The following is an 18,313-nucleotide window of genomic DNA, read 5'->3' on the forward strand; positions in this document are numbered from 1 at the left end:
GGACCCAGGGTCCAGGACCCAGAGCAGGACCCCACACCCAGCTGTCAGGTGGAGCAGTGACAGGGTCACTGGTGGTGACCTGCCCCCAAGAGGGCCTGAGGGAAGGACCTTCCCAAGGTGAATAGGATGTGGCTCAAGCCTGGCTCTGCCTCTAACCCACCAGCAGGGGCAGCACTCAGCACCTCTGGGCTGGACACCAGACAATTGCAGGTTGTGGCCTTCTGTGATGGGCTGACCTGTATCCCCAGAGTCCGTATGTGGAAGTCCTAACCCCAGCACCTCTTATGTGTCCTTACTTGGAAACAGGGTTATTGCCATAAATCCTTAAGATGAGGTCGTACTGGAATAAGGGGGGTATTCCTGTGAAAGGGGGAATCAGGACACAGACAGAGTATGGAGGCAGAGATGGTGATGTCCCACACGCCAAGGAGCACCGAGATTGCAGGAAACCACCAGAAGCCGGAGAGGTCGGGGGCAGCTTCTCTCCGGCCCCGGGGGAACCAGCCCTGCCCTCGCCTCACCTCAGGCCTCCAGGCTCCAGACCGTGGGACATGTCTGTTGTTTGACACTTTGTTAGGGCAGCCCTGAAACTCAACGTCTTCTGTCCCTAGAGAGATGAAGACGCAGATGATTTTATGTTTTCTACGTCTCCTCATTATGAAAGTTTCCAAACATATGAGAACGTTTGAAAGTGATGACAGTGATCCTCACATGCCCGTCCCTTCGCTCCCACAGTGATTACTGAGTTCACTCCCACCCCCTTCTCTCTGCCCTTGGGAAGGAAGCTGTGGACAGACATCACGACATCCTCCTACATAGCTCAGCACATTTCTCCCCCAGATAAGAACCATCTCCCACGTAATCACAAGATGACTAGCACCCTGCAAACTTTAATAGTTCCGTAATGTCATCTAGTGTGTAGTCAAAGATCCCCAAGGTTTCCAGAAAGTCTTCGTCATCTTTTTTTGTAGGCTCCAGTCTACAGCCACCCTTGCAGTTCGTTATTTCTCTGTAGTGCCTGCTCTTTTTATTGGTTGTGACACTGACTTTCCGTCTTGTAGAAAGATCCACGCAGGTGATGGTTCCCTGTGGTGTTGTTATCCTGCTCTTCTGTCCCGCATTCCCCACGCTGAGAGGTGGATTCGGCCACTCCCTGTGGGCACGGGTGCTCCCCAGGCTTTCTGAGGCATCGTGTCTGCTGGAGGGGCCTGGGCCACTCTGACAAATGCCAGGTCCGACTGTTTATTTGTGGAAGATCTTCCAATTATAAGGGTTTTCTGTGCAACCACAGCGGTCCCTAGCCCAGTTTCCCAAAGAGCTCAGCCCCTGTCCCTCTCCGAGCCCCCAGTAATGTGAGCACCGCTAACATTCTCGCCAGTGGCAGCAATTACATTATGGGCGGCACGTGGTGACTTTCCAACGCCTTCAACACGTGCTCACCAGAGTCTTCAAGAGGAGACATTTCTTTCTTATCTTTTCTTTTCAACACCTTACAGATACTTTTTTAAACATATGTTTTTATTTAATTCAGTGAGAGAGGCAGGAAGAGAGAGAGAGAGAGAGAGAGAGAGAGAGAGAGAGAGAGAGAGAGAGAGAAGAGAGAGAAAAAAACATCTATGAGAGAGAAGCATGGATTGACTGCCTCCTGCATACCCCCTACTGAGCATGGAGCCTGCAACCCAGGCGTGTGCCCTGCCCGGGAATCGAACATGCGGCCTCCCAGTGCATGGGGCAATGCTCAACCAACTGAGCCACATTGGCCTGGGCTGGGCCAGATAACTTTTGATTCTCAAATGGTCCTAAGTGTAGGTAGTAAATAAATTTTTTAAGAAGCATGGGTCCCTGGGTCACCCCTCTGGGCAAAGGGGCTCTTCCAGGGGAGTCAGAGGAGACACAGTCAATAGAAACAGGTCAGCAGGGTTGCTCCGAGGTGCCACTTACCAACCTCTCTGCGTCTCCTGCCTCCACCACGTGTGTGCGCGTGTACACACACACACACACACACACACACACACACACACACACACACACACCAGCTCTGAGAGAACCCAGTTCCACACCCAGGCTAAGAAGGGTTGGAGCAGCTTCCTGGGCTGCGTGCAGTCAGTGGGCTCACAGACTGGCCTTCCGGGACCCAGTGAAGTTCTGGAACCGTTTGTCCTGAAGCATCTGAGCAACAAATGCCTGCCCACCCCATTGCCACCCTCCGCCCCCACTTTGTGCTCCAGGACCACTGCCCCCCCCCCCCCCACTCCACAAGTTCTGGGAAGGGCTGAGCTGAGGTGGGTGAGCACTGGCACAGAGAGCCTTCCGTAATTGTGTCAGCCATAGCGGAGGCTGCTTCTGGCCTTTTTCTTTAGATTTGGGTAGGGGGGGGCAGGGGGGTTAGTTCCTATCCTTTTGTTGGACACACATTTGTTTGAGCACCTAGTGTGTGTGTGTCAGACATTGTACCAGGCACTGGACACCCCCGAGAAGGAAGGACAGACAGAACCTCTGCCCTCACAGCAGTCCTCCACCATGCCCGAATAGTGGGCTCACCAGGGAGGCCTCAAAGCAGAGCTGCAAACCAGTTTAACGAAAGCCTCAGCTGGGCAAGGGGTGCTGCTTGCCGGGCTGCCAGGTGATCCCAATGCAGGGTGGAGTCCCACCTGCCTCTTGAGGAACAGGACAGGGAAAGGGAAGATCACCTCCCAGGTGATAGAGAACCCGGGCCCCAGACCACAACGCATCCAGCCACTGGCGGGGGGGCTTGGTGGAAATGAGTCCAGGAGCGTTTTAATAATAGATTCCAGCACAGCAGTGCTAGTTTGACAAGACGGGAGTAAAATAGACATCGATGTAAGGGCATCCTATCAATGTCATCCTTACTCCCATACTTCTGTCCCATCTATCAAAGCATCAGAAATTCCTCTGAACACCTTGCATTTAGGAGTGAAGACTCAGGACCTGGGAGCAGCCTGGTTGGTCTTAACACATTGCAGACGGATCACGAGAATTCACGTGGTTTCTGTTCGAAGGCTTGTGGCCAATCACGAGAATTCTTTTAAAAGATATTAGTTTGTAAGAACACGTAATAAATAACTTCAAAATGCAATGGGTATTTAATTTTAAAGCGTGCCTTTAACATTTATGTAAAACGTTTTTTTTACTCATTCAATAGAAACTTATCTGGCCACTGGGTAAAGCTAGCAATAAAACTACTGGTCCGTGAAGTGATGGTAGATCGCCATCTAGTGGCCAGGGGAGCAGAGGGAATAATCTTGTGAAAAACTGTCCAACTTTACTACATACAGTTAGAAACTGCAACACATATTGGAATAAGTCGTCAGGTTTCACCTGTGAAATTCTCTTTAAAAAACATTGTCTAAGGTAGCCCTGGCCAGTGTTGCTTGGTGGTTGAGTGTCGACCCGAGAGGTCACCAAGATTACCGGTCAGGGCACATGCCCAGGTTGTGGGCTTGGTCCCCTACGATAGGCAACCAGTTGATATTGTGGATGTTTCTCTCTCATCAATGTCTCTCTCTCTCTCTCATCAATGTCTCTCTCTCGCTCTCAAAATCAATAAAAACATATTGAAAAACAAGCCACCAAGGTATCAGGCCCTTTTCTTTCTCTATCCCTTAGCTTTTCTCAAAGGTCATGACCAGAAAGCGCCTTGGGACATCTGCTCTGGTTTTGTCTAGAAAGGCCCCATGGAATGTCTGTTAGAATAAGCACCAGGGCAGTCTGAATGGCGGGACACCTGGGCTGCTTCCATCTCCCCAGGACAGAAGCTGGGTCTGCCAGGAGCCCACTCTCTGCCATTAGGATAACGCCTGCCCAGGTGTGATGATGCAGAGAGACTCAGGCACCTGGCTGATGGGTGAGCGAGGGAGCAGCAGCCAGAACTTAGGAGGGAGGCTGTGACCTTTGGCAGGGACACAGCCATGCTGTGGTGACCTCCCTGAGATGGAGCCTAGGCAATGCTAGGCCTCCGTGGCGTGATCAGCCTCCTAGACAATGCCAGGCCTCCACGGCGTGATCAGCCCCCTAGACAATGCCAGGCCTCCATGGCGTGATCAGCCCCCTAGACAATGCCAGGCCTCCATGGCATGATCAGACCCCTAGACAATGCCAGCCTTCATGGCATGATCAGCCCCCTGCCAGGGCCCATCACCAGCCAAGCCCCACGTGCGACCCAGGCCCAGGGGCCAGGCCGATGTCCCCATAAAGGGTGGATGAGAGCAGAGAGCAGACAGGAGGGGCCCCTAGAAATGCTGGTGCCCTTTAAATGCCAAGAAGTTCAAAGCCAATGGGATCGGAAGTTTTCCATGTGTCCCTCTGTCCATTCTTACCATCAGTATAGCGAAGTCACCCTTTTCAGATGGTAACAACATCCTGTTTAAGATTCCAACCCTGCTTATCCTAGTCCCAGAGGCAAGGATGAAAACCAACATCAACCCCCCAAAACAGCCCCTCTGACAACTCCCCCTGCCACTGGGGCTCACCTCCCACAGCAACCTCAGGCCTCTGTGAAGGGGACAGGCAGTGACGAGGCTGGTGTACCTGTGTCACCATCGGAGAGATGTCCTGTGCCCCCTTTGTCACTGCCTGCTGCCTGACCTGCCTCCTGAGTCCCTCACCACAAGCCCCCTAGGATGTGTGCGGCAAAACCCCCACCCTGCAAATGCACCAGAGACAAGGTTATAGAAAGCAGTTTAATTTTTTTAGAAAACCGCCACTCCATTTCCCCTGGCACTGCCACCTCCCACTGCGCCTGCTCCGTCCTGTCCCCACTCCCAGAAGCAGGTGGGCCTTGCCCAACACCAGGTCCCTGTTCCCTCTGACCCGTTTCATTCCTCGGAGGCGGGAGCAGCAGGGTGGATGAGCAGCCGGGCTGGGCAGGTGCACCCGGCCTGGGCACTGGGACTCTGTGTCTGGGTGCAGGTGGCGAGGCCATGGACACCGGTCCTCTCCTGAATGACTCCCACGAGCTTTGGGAAGTGGTTCTTCGGAGAGATGCCAGCTTCCGGGCACCCCCAGGAACTAGCCAGTGCGAATGGAGAATCAGAGTCAAGTACCACCATCCACGTGGCGCTTGGGTCAGGCTGGGGGGCTCCTCCCCGAGACCCTCCTGGAGTGGCTGTGGCTGCCTCTAGCGGGCACAGCACTTGGCTGGCCCCGTGGGCCCCTGGTTTAGGGCCAGCCGGGCACCTCCCCGCCGTGTCTGGTCCTCCTTCCTCTCCGCCCTCTGCAGCAGCTCTCGAGCTGTGAGCACCGACAGAGAGGGTGGTGGGGTGAGGGAGCCCCCAGCTCTGCACAGCCCTGCACATCACAGTCCTGGGGCCCCACCCCTCGCTGACATTCAGCTGGAGCCATGAAGCTCAGCCCCGACTCTCCCGCTCACCTTCCAGTCCCTAGCGACATCCTGTTGGGTCCAGGACGCCAGAAAAGGAGGCCCGATGAGGCAGAGCCCGTGATGGCCCCACCCCGGGCTCCCTGGGGCCCTCACTCACCAATGGCGCTGAAGGCCTCGGTCACCTGGTGGTTGAGTCTGGCCGAGGTCTCCATGAACAGCAAGCTCTGGCTCTCTGCAAACTCCTTGCCTTCCTGAGGAAAACAGCCACAAACCCGCTCACAAAGCGTCCCTAAGACGCTTAGTCGACACCTTTTCTCCTCACCTATTCAACACCACACGTGGCTCGGTCACCATTGCCATTTGGGGGGTTGGGTTTGGTTTTGTCTCCATCTTGTGTGAGACCTAAGTGAGCCTCCGAGCAGCAAGCCCCACCAGCAGGCGCAGCCCTGGAGCGGACTCAGTGCTGTGCATGGGTGCTCCTGGACGGGGCCCGCCCAGGACTCGGGTCACGAGGGCTGGGGGCTCCCCATACAGGCCCCTGCCCACATCTCCCACAGCTCTTACTCCTCCACGGCGGGTGCTTGTGGAAGAATGACAGCTGTTTAAATTTTCTGTCCTTGCTCAGTTCCTAGCAAAGAAAACTGGCTTCTTCATCTGAGCCTTCGTCACGAATGTATTAGACACAGGAAAATGCAGAAAACCCACCTCTCAGCATGGGTGGGTGTGGGGGGTGTGTGTGCATGTGAGTGGGTGCTTGGGTGTGTGCAGGCAAACACGCGTGTATGCGTGAATGTGCGTGTGTGTGCCTGTGGATGTACATGTGAGAAAGTGTGTGCATACGTGTGGGTGGCTGTGCATGTGAGTGTTGGGGGTGGGTGGATTCAGGGTCACTCCTTTCTCCTCCTGGTGACATAATGACCCGTCCCCAGTGTTACCTCGAAGGTCACCTCCCGCTCCTCGCTGAGGTCTGTCTTGTTGCCGACCAGCATCACCACGACTTCTCCAGGGAGGAACTCCCGCTCCAGGTCCTTCAGCCACTGCTGAGCCTTGCGGAAGGAATCCTCCAAAAGGAAAAAAGAACCTCAGACAAATCTTATGGGCAGTCTTCATCAGCTGTCCCGGGAAAGGAAAGCAGGTGTCCATGCCACATTGTATAAAGCATGCTAGGATCCTATGGGCCATATGACAGATACCCCCCCCACCCCCGCACCCAGCCCTACCCCACCCGGCCTGTCCCATGAGGAGGATATCTGCTTGGTCTGTGCCACAGGGACCTCTTCCCCCACCAGCAGTCCCAGGAGGCTAGACAGTGCCCGGCGGACCAGGTAGTGGGGCTCCTGCCCCGGGCCCCACGTAGCCCCTTCCCTCCCTGACCAGGCCCACCTGCTTCCCAGCACTGCCTTCCCTTCCCTTCCTGCTCACCTGCCCCGCCACCTCCCTGCCCCCACCCACCCAGCAGGGCTATCCCTGCTCTTCCCTCCACATTCTGCTAGAACCTTCCTGCAGGAAGCCCCCATGACTCCCCCCGTGCCCCACCCTTCCAGTCTCCTGCTCTAGGTGTCTGCTCACTGGTATTTAGCATCTGCCCTGATGATATTCCATGTATGGGATATGCAGCCAGGGCTGTGCCTCCCTGTTTCTTTAACACCCGCCCCCCCCCCCCCATCATCAATGGGAGTCCTGAATAGTGGTGCAGGGTGTTCTGGGAGGACCAGCCATGCCCTCCTAACCCATAACACCTCTAACCAATGACATCCGCAAAGACCCTTTTCCCAAATAAGGCCACACTCACAGGCTCTGGAGGCTAAGATTTGGACATAGCTTTTGGGAAACACAACTCCGCCCACTGCAGACACAGGGCAGGGCGAACACAGGCAGATGCCTTGCGAAGGGCGTGGAGACACACCGGGCAGGTGAGCCTTACCTTGCTGGTGATGTCGTACACCAACAGCGCTGCGTTGGCGCCCCTGAAGTAGAGGTGGCAGACGCTGTGGTACTTTTCCTGGCCAGCCGTGTCCCAGATCTCAAACTTCAGAGACGTGTCACCCAACTCCACCACCTTCGTGAAGAACGCACCTGGAACCGGAGGCCCAGGGCAGCTTTATCTGGAGGACCCGGCCTCCACCCACCGTTCAGGCCCGGCCGGCGCGAGGCCTGGGCTCAGCGAACCATCGGGGACACGGGCTTCCTGCCACCACAGCCGGGAAGGCTGAGCAAACACCTCTTCTGGAAGGTGGCAGTTCCCATCAAGAGCCAAGTGTCAAAAATAACCGCTGCAGATACTTCATAGACGCGCGGAGGCTTTGGGTGGGGACATAGGCTCCAGGGCCCTAACTCACAAATCTGAGCTTTGCTTGCCAAGGTGACGTGACTTTCACATAGTTGTTGGTGGCACCAACCAGGGTGTGTGGGGTGTGTCAAACACAGAACAAGACAGGGGTGGGGAGGGGGCAGGAGAGGGGCTGGGGAGGAGCCGGCAGAAGGGGATGGGGGCTCCAGTCAAAGCTGCTGCCCTGTGCCCACCCAGACCCTGTGTGGAGTTTGAAGCCTGTTGGGAGATTCTTGAAATTAAAACTTTCACTGCAAGGCAGAGAGTTAGCTTCTAGGGCTGCTGTAACCAATTACCACAAACTGGGCAGCTTAAAACAGAAATATATTGCTTCCATTCTGGAGACCAGAGGTCAGAAATCAAGGCATCATGGGGTAGGCTCCCCCCGAAGCTCTGAGAATCCTTTCCATGCCGTCTCCTGGCTTTGGTGGCTGCCGGCCCCGTCCACGTTCCTGTGCTTGTAGACACATCACCCCCGTGTCTTCCTCCGGGTTCACATGGCCTTCTCCCCGCATCTCTGAGTTCCAATGAGGTCCCAGTCAGTGGACTCAGGGTCCACCTGCAACCCAGCATGATCTCATCTCAATACCCTTAACCAATGACATCGCAAAGACCCTTTTCCAAATAAGGCCACGCTCACAGGCTCTGGAAGCTAAGATTTGGACTTGGCTTTTGGGAAACACAATTCCGCCCACTGCAGACCGAAGGCAGGGCGGGCTGGGTTAGGATTTCAGCACAGGACTGGTCACATCATGACTCTCTCATGAGACCCCCGTGGGGGAGACCGCCAACCAGGTCCTCGCCGGCACGTCCCACATTTTCCTGCTTGTCCAGGAACTTGAATCAGATAAACTCCCTACGTGTCTGGACCGAATGTTTGTGTCCTCGCAAAATTCACAGGCTGAAGCCTAATCCCCAGTGTGAGGGTATGAAGAGGTGGGGCCTTTGGGAGGTGATTAGGGTTAGATGAGGTCCTGAGGGTGGGGCCCCTGTGATGGGATTAGTGCCCTTATGGGGAGAGACTCAGAGAGCCCCCTCTTTCCCCTCTCCCTCTCCCGTGCAGACAAAAAGAAGAGGCCACGGTGAGTGCAGTTAGCTGGCCGCCACCTACACACCAGCAGAAGGGCCTCAGGAAGAAACCTACCCTGCAGGCACCTTGATCTCGACTTCAGCCCCAAAACGGCGGTGCTTGCAGGCGGCCAGAGCAGACTGACTGGGTCAAACAAAGCCGCAGTCTCTGTCTCAACGTGGGGACTGATGGCTCCCCGCTCACGTGGGCTCATGGTCAGGAGGGAAATGGACACAACACAACGCAGCAGGTGCTCCGTGGGACTGATGTCCTGAGGGTGCAGGCCGCGAACGGGCCTCGGAGGGGCTCTGTCAGCTGCACGAACTTGGCCCCCTCACTTCAACCTTCTAAAGCTCGGCCCCCTCTTCACCATGGGCCAAGGGCGCCCTCTGCCCAGGTGGCTGTCGGCTGCCACACGAAGCCCCCTGCCTGCCCTCTGCTCTCCCGAATGAGTCAGGAATGTCAGCCGTTAATCCACATCCTTCGTTCGTTTTCCACCACGTCGAGCCCCATTTCTGAATCTGATGTTGGTTGTACCTTAGAAGTCGTCACTGCCAGGTTGCGCGTGGGCACCTCATCCATCCAACAGCCAAGCTTCCAACATTTCCCTTTTTCGTCTGAAAATGATGACAGCGGCTCTGCTTCCATCAATAGAAAGTCCCGACGAATTTTCAAGAGGTTCGGGGTTTCCAGTGCAGGTGGCGATGAGGCAGGAGTGACTGAGTAGTTACAGAAGGAGGAAGCTTGTCTTCCCTGGAGAGAAACACAGGCCCTCACGTGGGCCCTGGGCGGGGCTGAGGCGACCTTAACCCCTACCCGGTAGACTCCTTGTCTCCAACTCGGAAAAGAGCCCTCGTTCATTATCTTCATTTTCAGAAACCCACTGATACCCGATATATTAGTGAACGAATGAATGGATGGGTGAGTGAGTGAATGAGTGAACTCAGAGAAACAGATGGCTTGTCCATGGCAGAGTCCAAATTTGAAACCAAAGCTCTGATTCTGAGGTGGCTTTCCACCCCGCCCGCAGCCTCCCGGGAGGACTGGCGTAAAGAACATGCTAGGTTTCCTTATTTTGGGTGGGGATCGGGGTTTTCACTGCAGGTGGGATGTGAAGGAGGCCAACAGCCCAGCAGATCACATAGACCTTGACCTCCGGGAGCCCTAGCCTAGAGTCTCTTTCAGAAGAGCAATGAGAGGGTCAGCCCTACTGCCCCCGCCCCCCACCCTCTCACCCCCTGAATCCAGGCCCGGCTGGTAAATAGTCCAGGCAGAAAGGGGACTGCTCACAGGTAACCTGCCCAGGGCAGTGCTTAGCAGAGGGAGACTGGGCAGGGTGGCTGAGCAGCAGAGCCTGGAGGGCTGCTCCCTGGCTCCTCCCAACCCCCACTCGGACACAATCCCCACATCCAACCCCTGGGGCCAGAGGCCCTGACCTTAAAGCTCCACCCCGGCAGACTCGGCAGACTCGGATGAGCTCTGGAGGCTGCTGTCCCTCCCCACCGGGACCTCATCTCCTCCCTGCCCAGGCCCATGATGCCCGAGGCACCAGACAATATCTGCCCCGTGAGCCTCTCCCTGGGTCACGCCCTGGCTTCTCCCCTTGGAGACTAAGAAAGGGTGTCGGTCCGTCACTTACACCCCACGGTTGGCAGGATGCTCTTGAAGTCGTTCTTCACGTATCGGAGAGCCAGGCTGGACTTGCCCACAGAGCCGCTTCCCAGGAGGACCAGCTTGAACACGTAGGGCTGCCCCGCCCCGGGCTGGGGGCGCCCGTCTGCCTGCGCCATGTCCTGTGGAGACACACAACGTCTGCCACCAAATAACCTCAGCACCTTCACCCCGCAGCACTGCCTCCCAGCGGAGGGCAGACAGTCTGGGATGGATGGACAGATGGAGGAACGGATGGAGCTCCAGGTCACTGCTCCGCTCTGCACCCCAACTCCTCATCTGGAAAGTGGGGGACCGAGCTCAGTGGTTAGAGCATTGGCCAGCTGTGAGGAATGTGAGCAGCTGCATGTGGGAAGCGCATCGGCGGTGCCCAGCAGGGACCATTGTACAATAAAGGGCTGCAGGCCCTGGGCCAGTTATCATATGGGCCAACTGTCCTCATTCCACTAATCCTCCCTTTTAAAAAATCTACTACTTTTTCCAAAAAGTGTCTGAAACATCTGGGAGGTAAAGTACTCTCTCTGTTCAGGGTGAACGGATTTAAAAAAAAAAATCTAGCCCTTGCTGGCTTGTTCGGTGATTAGAGCGTTGACCAGCTCACCAAAGAGCTGCGGATTCGATCCAGCTCCGATCAGGGAGTATGCAGGAGGCAATCTCTCTCTCTCTCTCTCTCTCTCTCTCTCTCTCTCTCTCTCTCTCTCTCTCTCTCTCTCCCTACCCCCACTCCCACCCCCATCTATCATTCCACTGTCTTTTTAAAACAATCAATGGAAATATATACTCGGGTGAGGATTTTTTTTAAAAACTACCTAAAAGGGTTGGTGTTTCAAGGATCTCAAAACACATTACCTTCCTGTGGTTCAGGAGACCCCGAACCCACCCTGAGGTGCCCTGCAGGAAAACAGCTCTGCGGTCAAAATAAGTTTGGGCAAACATGCATATGTGTTCACTGTGGAAACTTCCAGACACAGAGCACATAGAGGGAAAGGATACCATTCTATAGACCTCATGCAGGGTCACCCCCATCCACCACGGCCAGCCGAGCGCATCTCACCCACGTCCCAGATCGCCCACCACAGAGATTAGTCTGAAGCAAGTCCCCGACATGCTATTATTCCATCTGCAGCTCTCAGTCTATATGCACGCACCCTTATTTCCTTTACAGTGTGTCTGTGGAGAAGGCAGAGCATCCCGTGGCTTCCTAGCCTGACTTGCTGATTGTATCCCTAGGTCGCCATTGACTGTGTTCCTTCGAGCCCTGTCTTTTCCATAGTGTGGTGGCTCAAAACAGAAACCTGGTCAGATAACAGGCTATTTTTTGGCGAGAAAGCTCCGTGAGTGTGGTGGGCATTTCCCAGGAGGCAAATAGAGCGCGGGAGTCTCCTTGTGATGCTGTGACCACTGACAAGCATTATCAGAGCCTATTGTTAGGGGGCTGCAAAACGATGGCATTTTTAAAAATTTTTAATCCTCACCTGAGGCTGTGTTTTTATTGATTGTAGGGAGAGAGGAAGGGAGCCAAAGAGAGAAACATTGCTGCAAGAGAGAAGCGTCCATCAGTTGTCTCCTGTACTCATTCCAAGCAGGGATCGAACCCGCAACCTCTTTGGTGTACGGGTCAATGCTCAACCAACTGAGCCACCCGGCCAGGGCAATAGTGGCATTTTAACACCATTTGTCTTTGTTTATTACATGGATTGCTTCCAGAAAGAACTTCCCTAAAACGTATCCAAACCCTCCATAGGCAGTCACCTGGGTGGAAAAGAGGGAGGCCCCCCAGGGTGGGGTGGGAAGAAGGAAGGGGAGGGAGTTTGGAGAGGAAAGCAGAGGTGGGCGGGAAGGGGGGTGGGGGGAGCAGTGAGAAGAGGACCAAGCTCCCCGATGGTCCCAACAAGCAGCCACGGCCACAGGCTGCCCTGGTCGCCCGCCAGGACAGACGAGAAGAGTGAGGGCAAAGGTTCTTAAGGTCGTGAAGCCAAGCCTCCCTTCCTGAAGCAGGTTTGTCTAAACCTCTTCAGGGTCAAAAGTTCTTTCTGATTCTTTTCTTTCTTAATAAACAGCTTGAAATCCATATCCCAAAAGGTAGCTTCAAGATGGCAAAACTCTGCTTCCCTTCACTGATGAGGCTGAGGACACGGCTATGATTTCGTCCATTTTCTTCACAGAAGTAACAGTGCCTCCAATAACTAATGGAGGGAACCCGGCCAGCATGGCTCAGTGGTTGAGCGTCAACCTATGAACCAGGAGGTCACGGTTCGATTCCCATGCCTGGGCTGGGGCTCAATCCCCAGTGGCGGGCATGCAGGAGGAAGCCGATCAATGATTCCTTCTCATCATTGATGTTCCTATCTCTCTCTCCCTCTCCCTTCCTCTCTGAAATCAATAAAAATATATTTTATAAATAAATAACAGAGGGAGGGGAGCGAGGAAGAAAGGGAGGGAGGGAAGAAAACTCAGGGTACTATAGAAAACAGGAAAAGGCAAATAACCCATCAAAACACCAATGTTTTGAAACATTTGCCTGAACTGAGAAATTTCTTGGAGCCTGAGGCAGAAGAGGAGTGACTTGGGAGGGAGCAGGGTCTCCGCTGAGAATTAGCAGGAGGCAAGCTTTAGGAGCAATCTGGTCTAGACCTGCCCGGGTCTGCCTGGTCCTGTTGGGGTGTCGGGGCGCTGGGCGCCCAGGACTCCTGAATCCCACAGGCCCACCGGCACGCGGTGAAGGTGCTGGAGGAGCATTCTGCTCTCGGAGAGCCCACCCACCCGTGCAGAACTCCAAGCAATTCATTCACAGATTCTGAACCCTGGTAGGTAGAAAATGAAACCCAAAGGCAACGTACACAGCCTCAAAGTGGGAAAGCACCTGAAAAGCCAGCTGGCTTCCGGGAATGAAATTTACAGCCCTGGGGATTCAGCAAGTCCAGACTCCCCCAAGCCCGGAGAGAGATAACAAGAGGTCAGAGTTCAACATCACCAGAGAGTTTCCAACTACTCTCCGTCAAATACACCGGGACGGCCTCCGGGGAAGGGCTGTTGATCTGTTCGCTTCTCTCTGTTGGAGGTGATATAAATCTCCCTCGGCTGGCGGCCTCCTCTCTGGTCCTGCAGCTGCCGGCCTGGCCCCGATCATGTGTCCAGTCCCCATAAATAGCATTTAATAAAACAGACTTCATGGGGCCCAGGTCCTGCTCCTCTTCTCCAGTGAAACTATCTCAGTTTCAACTCTACCTTAATTCGTAGAACTAATTTTTTAATGACTTATTGCTCTTGCTGGGCTGTAACCTCTAATGAGATTTAATTTATATAATTATTTTGTTAATATCTGCTCCCTCCCACTGGGCTGCAGCCACTCAAGAGTGCACGGACTGTATTCCTGGGGCACACAGTAGGTGTTCCATAAATATCTCAGAAACCCACACGGACTCACTTAGCAAGAAGCCCTCATTGGACAGACGTGCTGTTTCCGGAGCATGGTTTGCACAGCCAGTCACACCAGGCAGCCCGGCACGTGGTGAACTGGTACAGGCAAACCCGGGAGCAGAAGGGCCTCCAGCCGCTCAGCTCCCAGTGGCCAAGAAAAGCAGCAAGTGACTCACTCGAAGGCCACCCCGTGAGGGTGCGAGGGTGAGGAGCGGAGCTTATTGAGCCGGGCTGCCCTGAGCCTCCTCTGGGAGCTGAGCAGGAGGACTCTGGGGGCCCCTGCGTTACCCCGCCTTACTGGGAGCCAGCAGCTCCTCGAAGACAAACAGGCAGAATTAGGAGCCCAACGGCGGCCTTCACACCCACACGAGATGCACCGGGCCCTGGCGTGACTTCAGCGAGTCAGGAAAGTGCAGGGCTCACTCCTGCATCCAGTCAGCGGTGCAATCCTCCTGCCGGGAACCGCCTGCTGGCCTGGGCTCATCGGCCAAAGACCGGCACCTCAGTAGCAAGTCCTAACTTACAAACTGCTCTTCCCCTGAACTCAGAGAAGCAGCTAGTGGTCAGACAGTACAAACATCCGGTTATAAGATGAGTAAATTCTGGGGGTCTAATGCACAGCATGGAGTTTACAGCTAACAATACTATATTTTACGCCTCAAAGTTGCTGAGAGACTAGATCTTCAGTTCTCACCACAAAAGAACAGTACTTCAGTGACAGGCTGGAGGTGTTACCTGACGCGACGGTGGTCATCGTGTTGCAATAGATGAATGCAACATGTTACACATCTTAGCTTACGCTGGCTCATACATCAGTTACACTGGATAGAGCCGAGAAGGGGGGATCCTCGAGCTTTCTGTGCCTCCTGGGCTCGCACATTGTTTCTGGCTGGAAGTACTTAAGGCACCTGCTTAGGAGCAGATGGTCCATTGACTGGTGCTGTAATTTTACAGACAGTCCTGACACACCTGCAGCGATGCGTTCTCACGCACCGATAGCCCTCAAGTTCTCCTTGCTATCTTTGTGTACCAGTTAGTAACATTCTTCTTGAGTCAAGAAAATCTTTAGCCCAAAACATGTTTTAATTAACCAAAGTAGGTGGACTATGAATGCCTAGACCATTTCTGAAATTCCAGGTTCCTTTGGCAATGGTACATCTTTGTTGAAAAATATTATTTTACTATCAGGATAAATACATCATGCTCAATATGAAAAAATTAAATTACTCATAAATCCCATGCCCTTAATACAACCAGAAATAGCATTTTGCTTACTTTCTTCTAGTTTGTTTAATGAATCATAAAAACAAATAAACCAAAACCCATAGTTTTAACATATACTTTTGTATCCTACCTTTCAAACAATGACAACATCTATCAAAGGCAGCTTTGCACATTGCTACATGTTATGTATGTTCAATGACCATGTAACATTCCTACAACTATTCTAATTTAATGAGCCATTTTCCTACCACTGGATCATCACTAGGTTTTAATTCTTTTCTGTAATGAATCAGCCTCAGTGAGCATTTTCATGTATAATTTTTGTGTGATTACAGTTGTAAGCTTTCGCTAATCAGAGGTTGAAGCCCTCTGTTCAGAGCAAAAATTGAAAACTCCAGGCCTGACCCCACCTCCAGATCTTAATCAAGGCGGGTCTTTGAAGTCTCTGTAAGGGAGAAGCTCCAGGAATGCAGACTGGGGAGCAGGGCTGATAGACACCCTCTCTAGCATCTCCGTTTGGGGCCTTTCGTTCCTTACAAGCCCCCCTCCTGTCCACCACAGCAACAGGAAGGGCTGCAAGCCTGCCTAGTCGGGGAGGACATTCCAGGGCGGGGCTGGCTCGCTGAGTCTCCCGTCAGGCGTCCCTCGAGTGACCCTCCCAGCACGGAAAGAACTGAGATTACTGTGAGGTTCCCGTACTGACTGCGCACCTGGATCCTCCTTGCTGCGAGCACTTTACCTGCAAGGCCTGTCACTGCAATTTAAGCAGGAATCTCCTGCCAGGACCCCGACCTCCCTGACCCAGGTCCTACACGGCACCGTGGCCCTCAGTCCCACAGACTCCTTCCCCTCACTGTGCCCTTGTGATCATCCATGTGTGGGTACACAGGCAGACACACACAGACACACACACAGACAAAGACACACACACACAATTATCCACATAGAGACAGACACAAACACACATACACACACACGCAGACACTGCCAAGTATATAGAAGTTTAAACAATGACTCACGTGTTCCCAGGCCTGGTCACTTCCCGGGAGCCTGACAGGCCATCATCACCGGGCCTGCGGGGCCCCTACCTGCCTCCCTCTGCCCTGGGGAAAGGTCGGCTTCCCTCACCAGGTAGCCGGCTGAGCGGTGGCCAGGGCAGCTGGGTGGGTGGAGGCTGGGCTCCAGCAGAGATGGGGGAGAAGCAGCCCAGCCCCCGCCCCCCGGCTCCTAAGACAGGCCACTTCCTTCTGCCAGGCTCCCAGGGCAAGGTTCTCTGGTCACGTGGCCACCTAGGCGGAGGCTGGACCTGAGAGCGGGCCCAGCAGCAGCACCTGGGCGCCAAGCCGGAAGTGAGCCTCCTGTCAGGGGTTTGTGTCACCCAATGCCCCCAGTCCCTGAGCCTCCTGGGGGCCTCATTTCAGCTCCTTCCTCGGGCTGCTGGCAGCTTTGCCCACTTGGCAAAGGAGAGAAAGCAGTGAACTCGGTCCTTCCACGGACAGCAGGAGCCAGCTCCTGGGGACCTGCACCTGGAATCAGACGCCAGCCAGGCGGGCTGGGCCGTGTCAGGTGACAGCTCCTGGCCGGGTGCCACCTGGGGACAGGGTGCTGTGTGTCTCTAATGCCATCTGCCAGCTTTGTCACCCTCTAACCTGACTGTGTTCCTCTGTGGAACCAGGATCTTGGGAGCCATTGCAAAAGCCCGTCTACCCCAGTGCCCGAGCCAAAGCGCCCAGGGAAGGCGTGCCACGCCCAGGTGACACACAGGGAACCAACACCTGGGGCCTCGGGCTCAGGCTCAGGCTGAACCCAAACAACCTACTGGCCCCTCCCCTCCTCGAGAGGCCCAGGGGCACCACGGACACTGAGCTCAGATACCCAGGAGGCTGGGCTCCTCGCTGCTGTGGTCTCAGGGGTGCCCAACCTGCAGTCTGGGCAGCCGTTCCCTGAAACCTGCAGGGCCCTCCCACAGGCACTCAGCACGACCCTGCCCCTCTGTTCCTTCACCTCCCAGGCGAGGGCGCTGGGCCAGAGGCACCCTGTGGCCACCGTGATCGGACCTTAGCACCAGAGCCACCAGGAGAGAGAATCTGAGACCTCACCTTTCAGTCAGAAGACCCTTCCCTTGCAGACATGCCAACGGCAGGGCGGGGGGGGGGGGGTGTACAGAACACAGGCGTCCTGACCATCACCACACCCGGACACGGCACTGTGCACACCAGAGCTTGTCGTGGGAATTAAGCAAAAATGACGCGTAAGCGATGTACTCGCATGGCACAGTTAGCTCTTGGTACTTGGCTGTACGGACCTTAGACTTTCTCTCTGGCACTTTATCAGCTTTCCTGCCTCCGCATGAACAGGGGGAGTTCCCACTGCACCACCTAACCAGGCTGCTGTACCGGCAGCGTGCTCTCCTTTAGAAAGAAGTGCAAAATTACGGAATTTTGGAGCCAGGAGGGCCCCTGGGGATTGTCTGGTCTGAGCACCCTCCCGGTGTCTAAAGAATCTTGGCAACACCCCACCCACGGACTCTTCAGTCTCTGCCCAAAGGTGACAGCGACGGGATTGCCTGCCCCGAAGCAGCCATGCACCTGGCTCCTTTCCAGCCATCCCACACGAGTCTTGTATAACTTTCCACCCAGCTCCCGCCCGGGCCACTCAGCCAGAGCCTGCTCCACTGTTGCATAAACATTTCTGAGCCTCTCAGAGCAGCTCTCAGGGCTGTGGCCCCCGCTGCGCTCAGACCCATGGCTCCCTTGCTCCTGTGAAGAGACCCCGAGTGGCTCAGATTGTTAACTAACGCATCTCCTCTCCAGCGGGCCTGCCTGGTGGCCCCGCTCCTTGGATATGTGGGAAGAGAGGCTCCCTTCCTCCTTGGGGCTTCCACGCAGAGCTCTGGTTAAGGGTGGAACTCGTAGTGTGACTGCTATCGGAGGTGCAGATCTTCCAGAATGCTCTTATCTGCTGAGACCTTGCAGATAAGCAGGAATGGTGGCCTGCCTTGCCCCAAACCTTCATCCTCGCTTATCTCAATGGAAAATTCCAGCAGGGATTTCTGAACTCCAAGTGAAATTCCTCCGCTCAACAGTGGGTGTGGTGCTTGGCTGCTGGCCAGGCTGGGCAGAGCAGGGCAGAGCGAAGTCCACGGCCAGCGGTGACAGGACAGGTGCCCACACAGAGGCCACCCCGGGTCACACACGGCCCCAAACAAGCAGAGGGCGCAGGCAGGAGAGACCCGCTCACCTGCCCAGTGGAAGGGGAA

General features: G+C 54.9%; 1 protein-coding gene across 4 annotated transcripts; it reads right to left on the reverse strand.

The window, feature by feature from the left end:
- Positions 1–4,686: 4,686 nt before the first annotated feature.
- Positions 4,687–16,678, reverse strand: RAB17 (RAB17, member RAS oncogene family). 4 transcript variants are annotated; one of them, XM_059703655.1, is made up of 7 exons: positions 16,074–16,678; positions 11,886–11,946; positions 10,379–10,532; positions 7,266–7,417; positions 6,277–6,402; positions 5,499–5,592; positions 4,687–5,250 (listed from the first exon to the last, which is right to left on the reverse strand). In XM_059703655.1, exons 3-7 carry the CDS (start codon positions 10,527–10,529, stop codon positions 5,138–5,140), a joined length of 636 nt encoding a protein of 211 aa, XP_059559638.1. In that variant the 5' UTR covers positions 10,530–10,532; positions 11,886–11,946; positions 16,074–16,678; the 3' UTR covers positions 4,687–5,137. The 4 variants fall into 4 exon arrangements, with proteins under 4 accessions (XP_059559638.1, XP_059559636.1, XP_059559637.1 ...); XM_059703653.1 differs by lacking the exon at positions 11,886–11,946 and having other exon boundaries at positions 16,074–16,674; XM_059703654.1 differs by lacking the exons at positions 11,886–11,946; positions 16,074–16,678 and adding an exon at positions 13,274–13,417.
- Positions 16,679–18,313: the final 1,635 nt, after the last annotated feature.

Source organism: Myotis daubentonii, chromosome 7, assembly GCF_963259705.1.
Source record: "Myotis daubentonii chromosome 7, mMyoDau2.1, whole genome shotgun sequence".
NCBI classification, from domain to species: Eukaryota; Metazoa; Chordata; class Mammalia; order Chiroptera; family Vespertilionidae; genus Myotis; species Myotis daubentonii.

Bases quoted from the DNA above. Each gene is read 5' to 3' on its own strand.
- RAB17 (XM_059703655.1), bottom strand. From the start codon at position 10,529: ATGGCGCAGGCAGACGGGCGCCCCCAGCCCGGGGCGGGGCAGCCCTAC. The intron at 7,418-10,378 runs GTAAGTGACGGA...CTCCGGTTCCAG, and splicing joins CATCCTGCCAACCGTGGGGT to GTGCGTTCTTCACGAAGGTG. The intron at 5,251-5,498 runs GTGAGTGAGGGC...CGGTGCTCACAG, and splicing joins CGAGGCCTTCAGCGCCATTG to CTCGAGAGCTGCTGCAGAGG.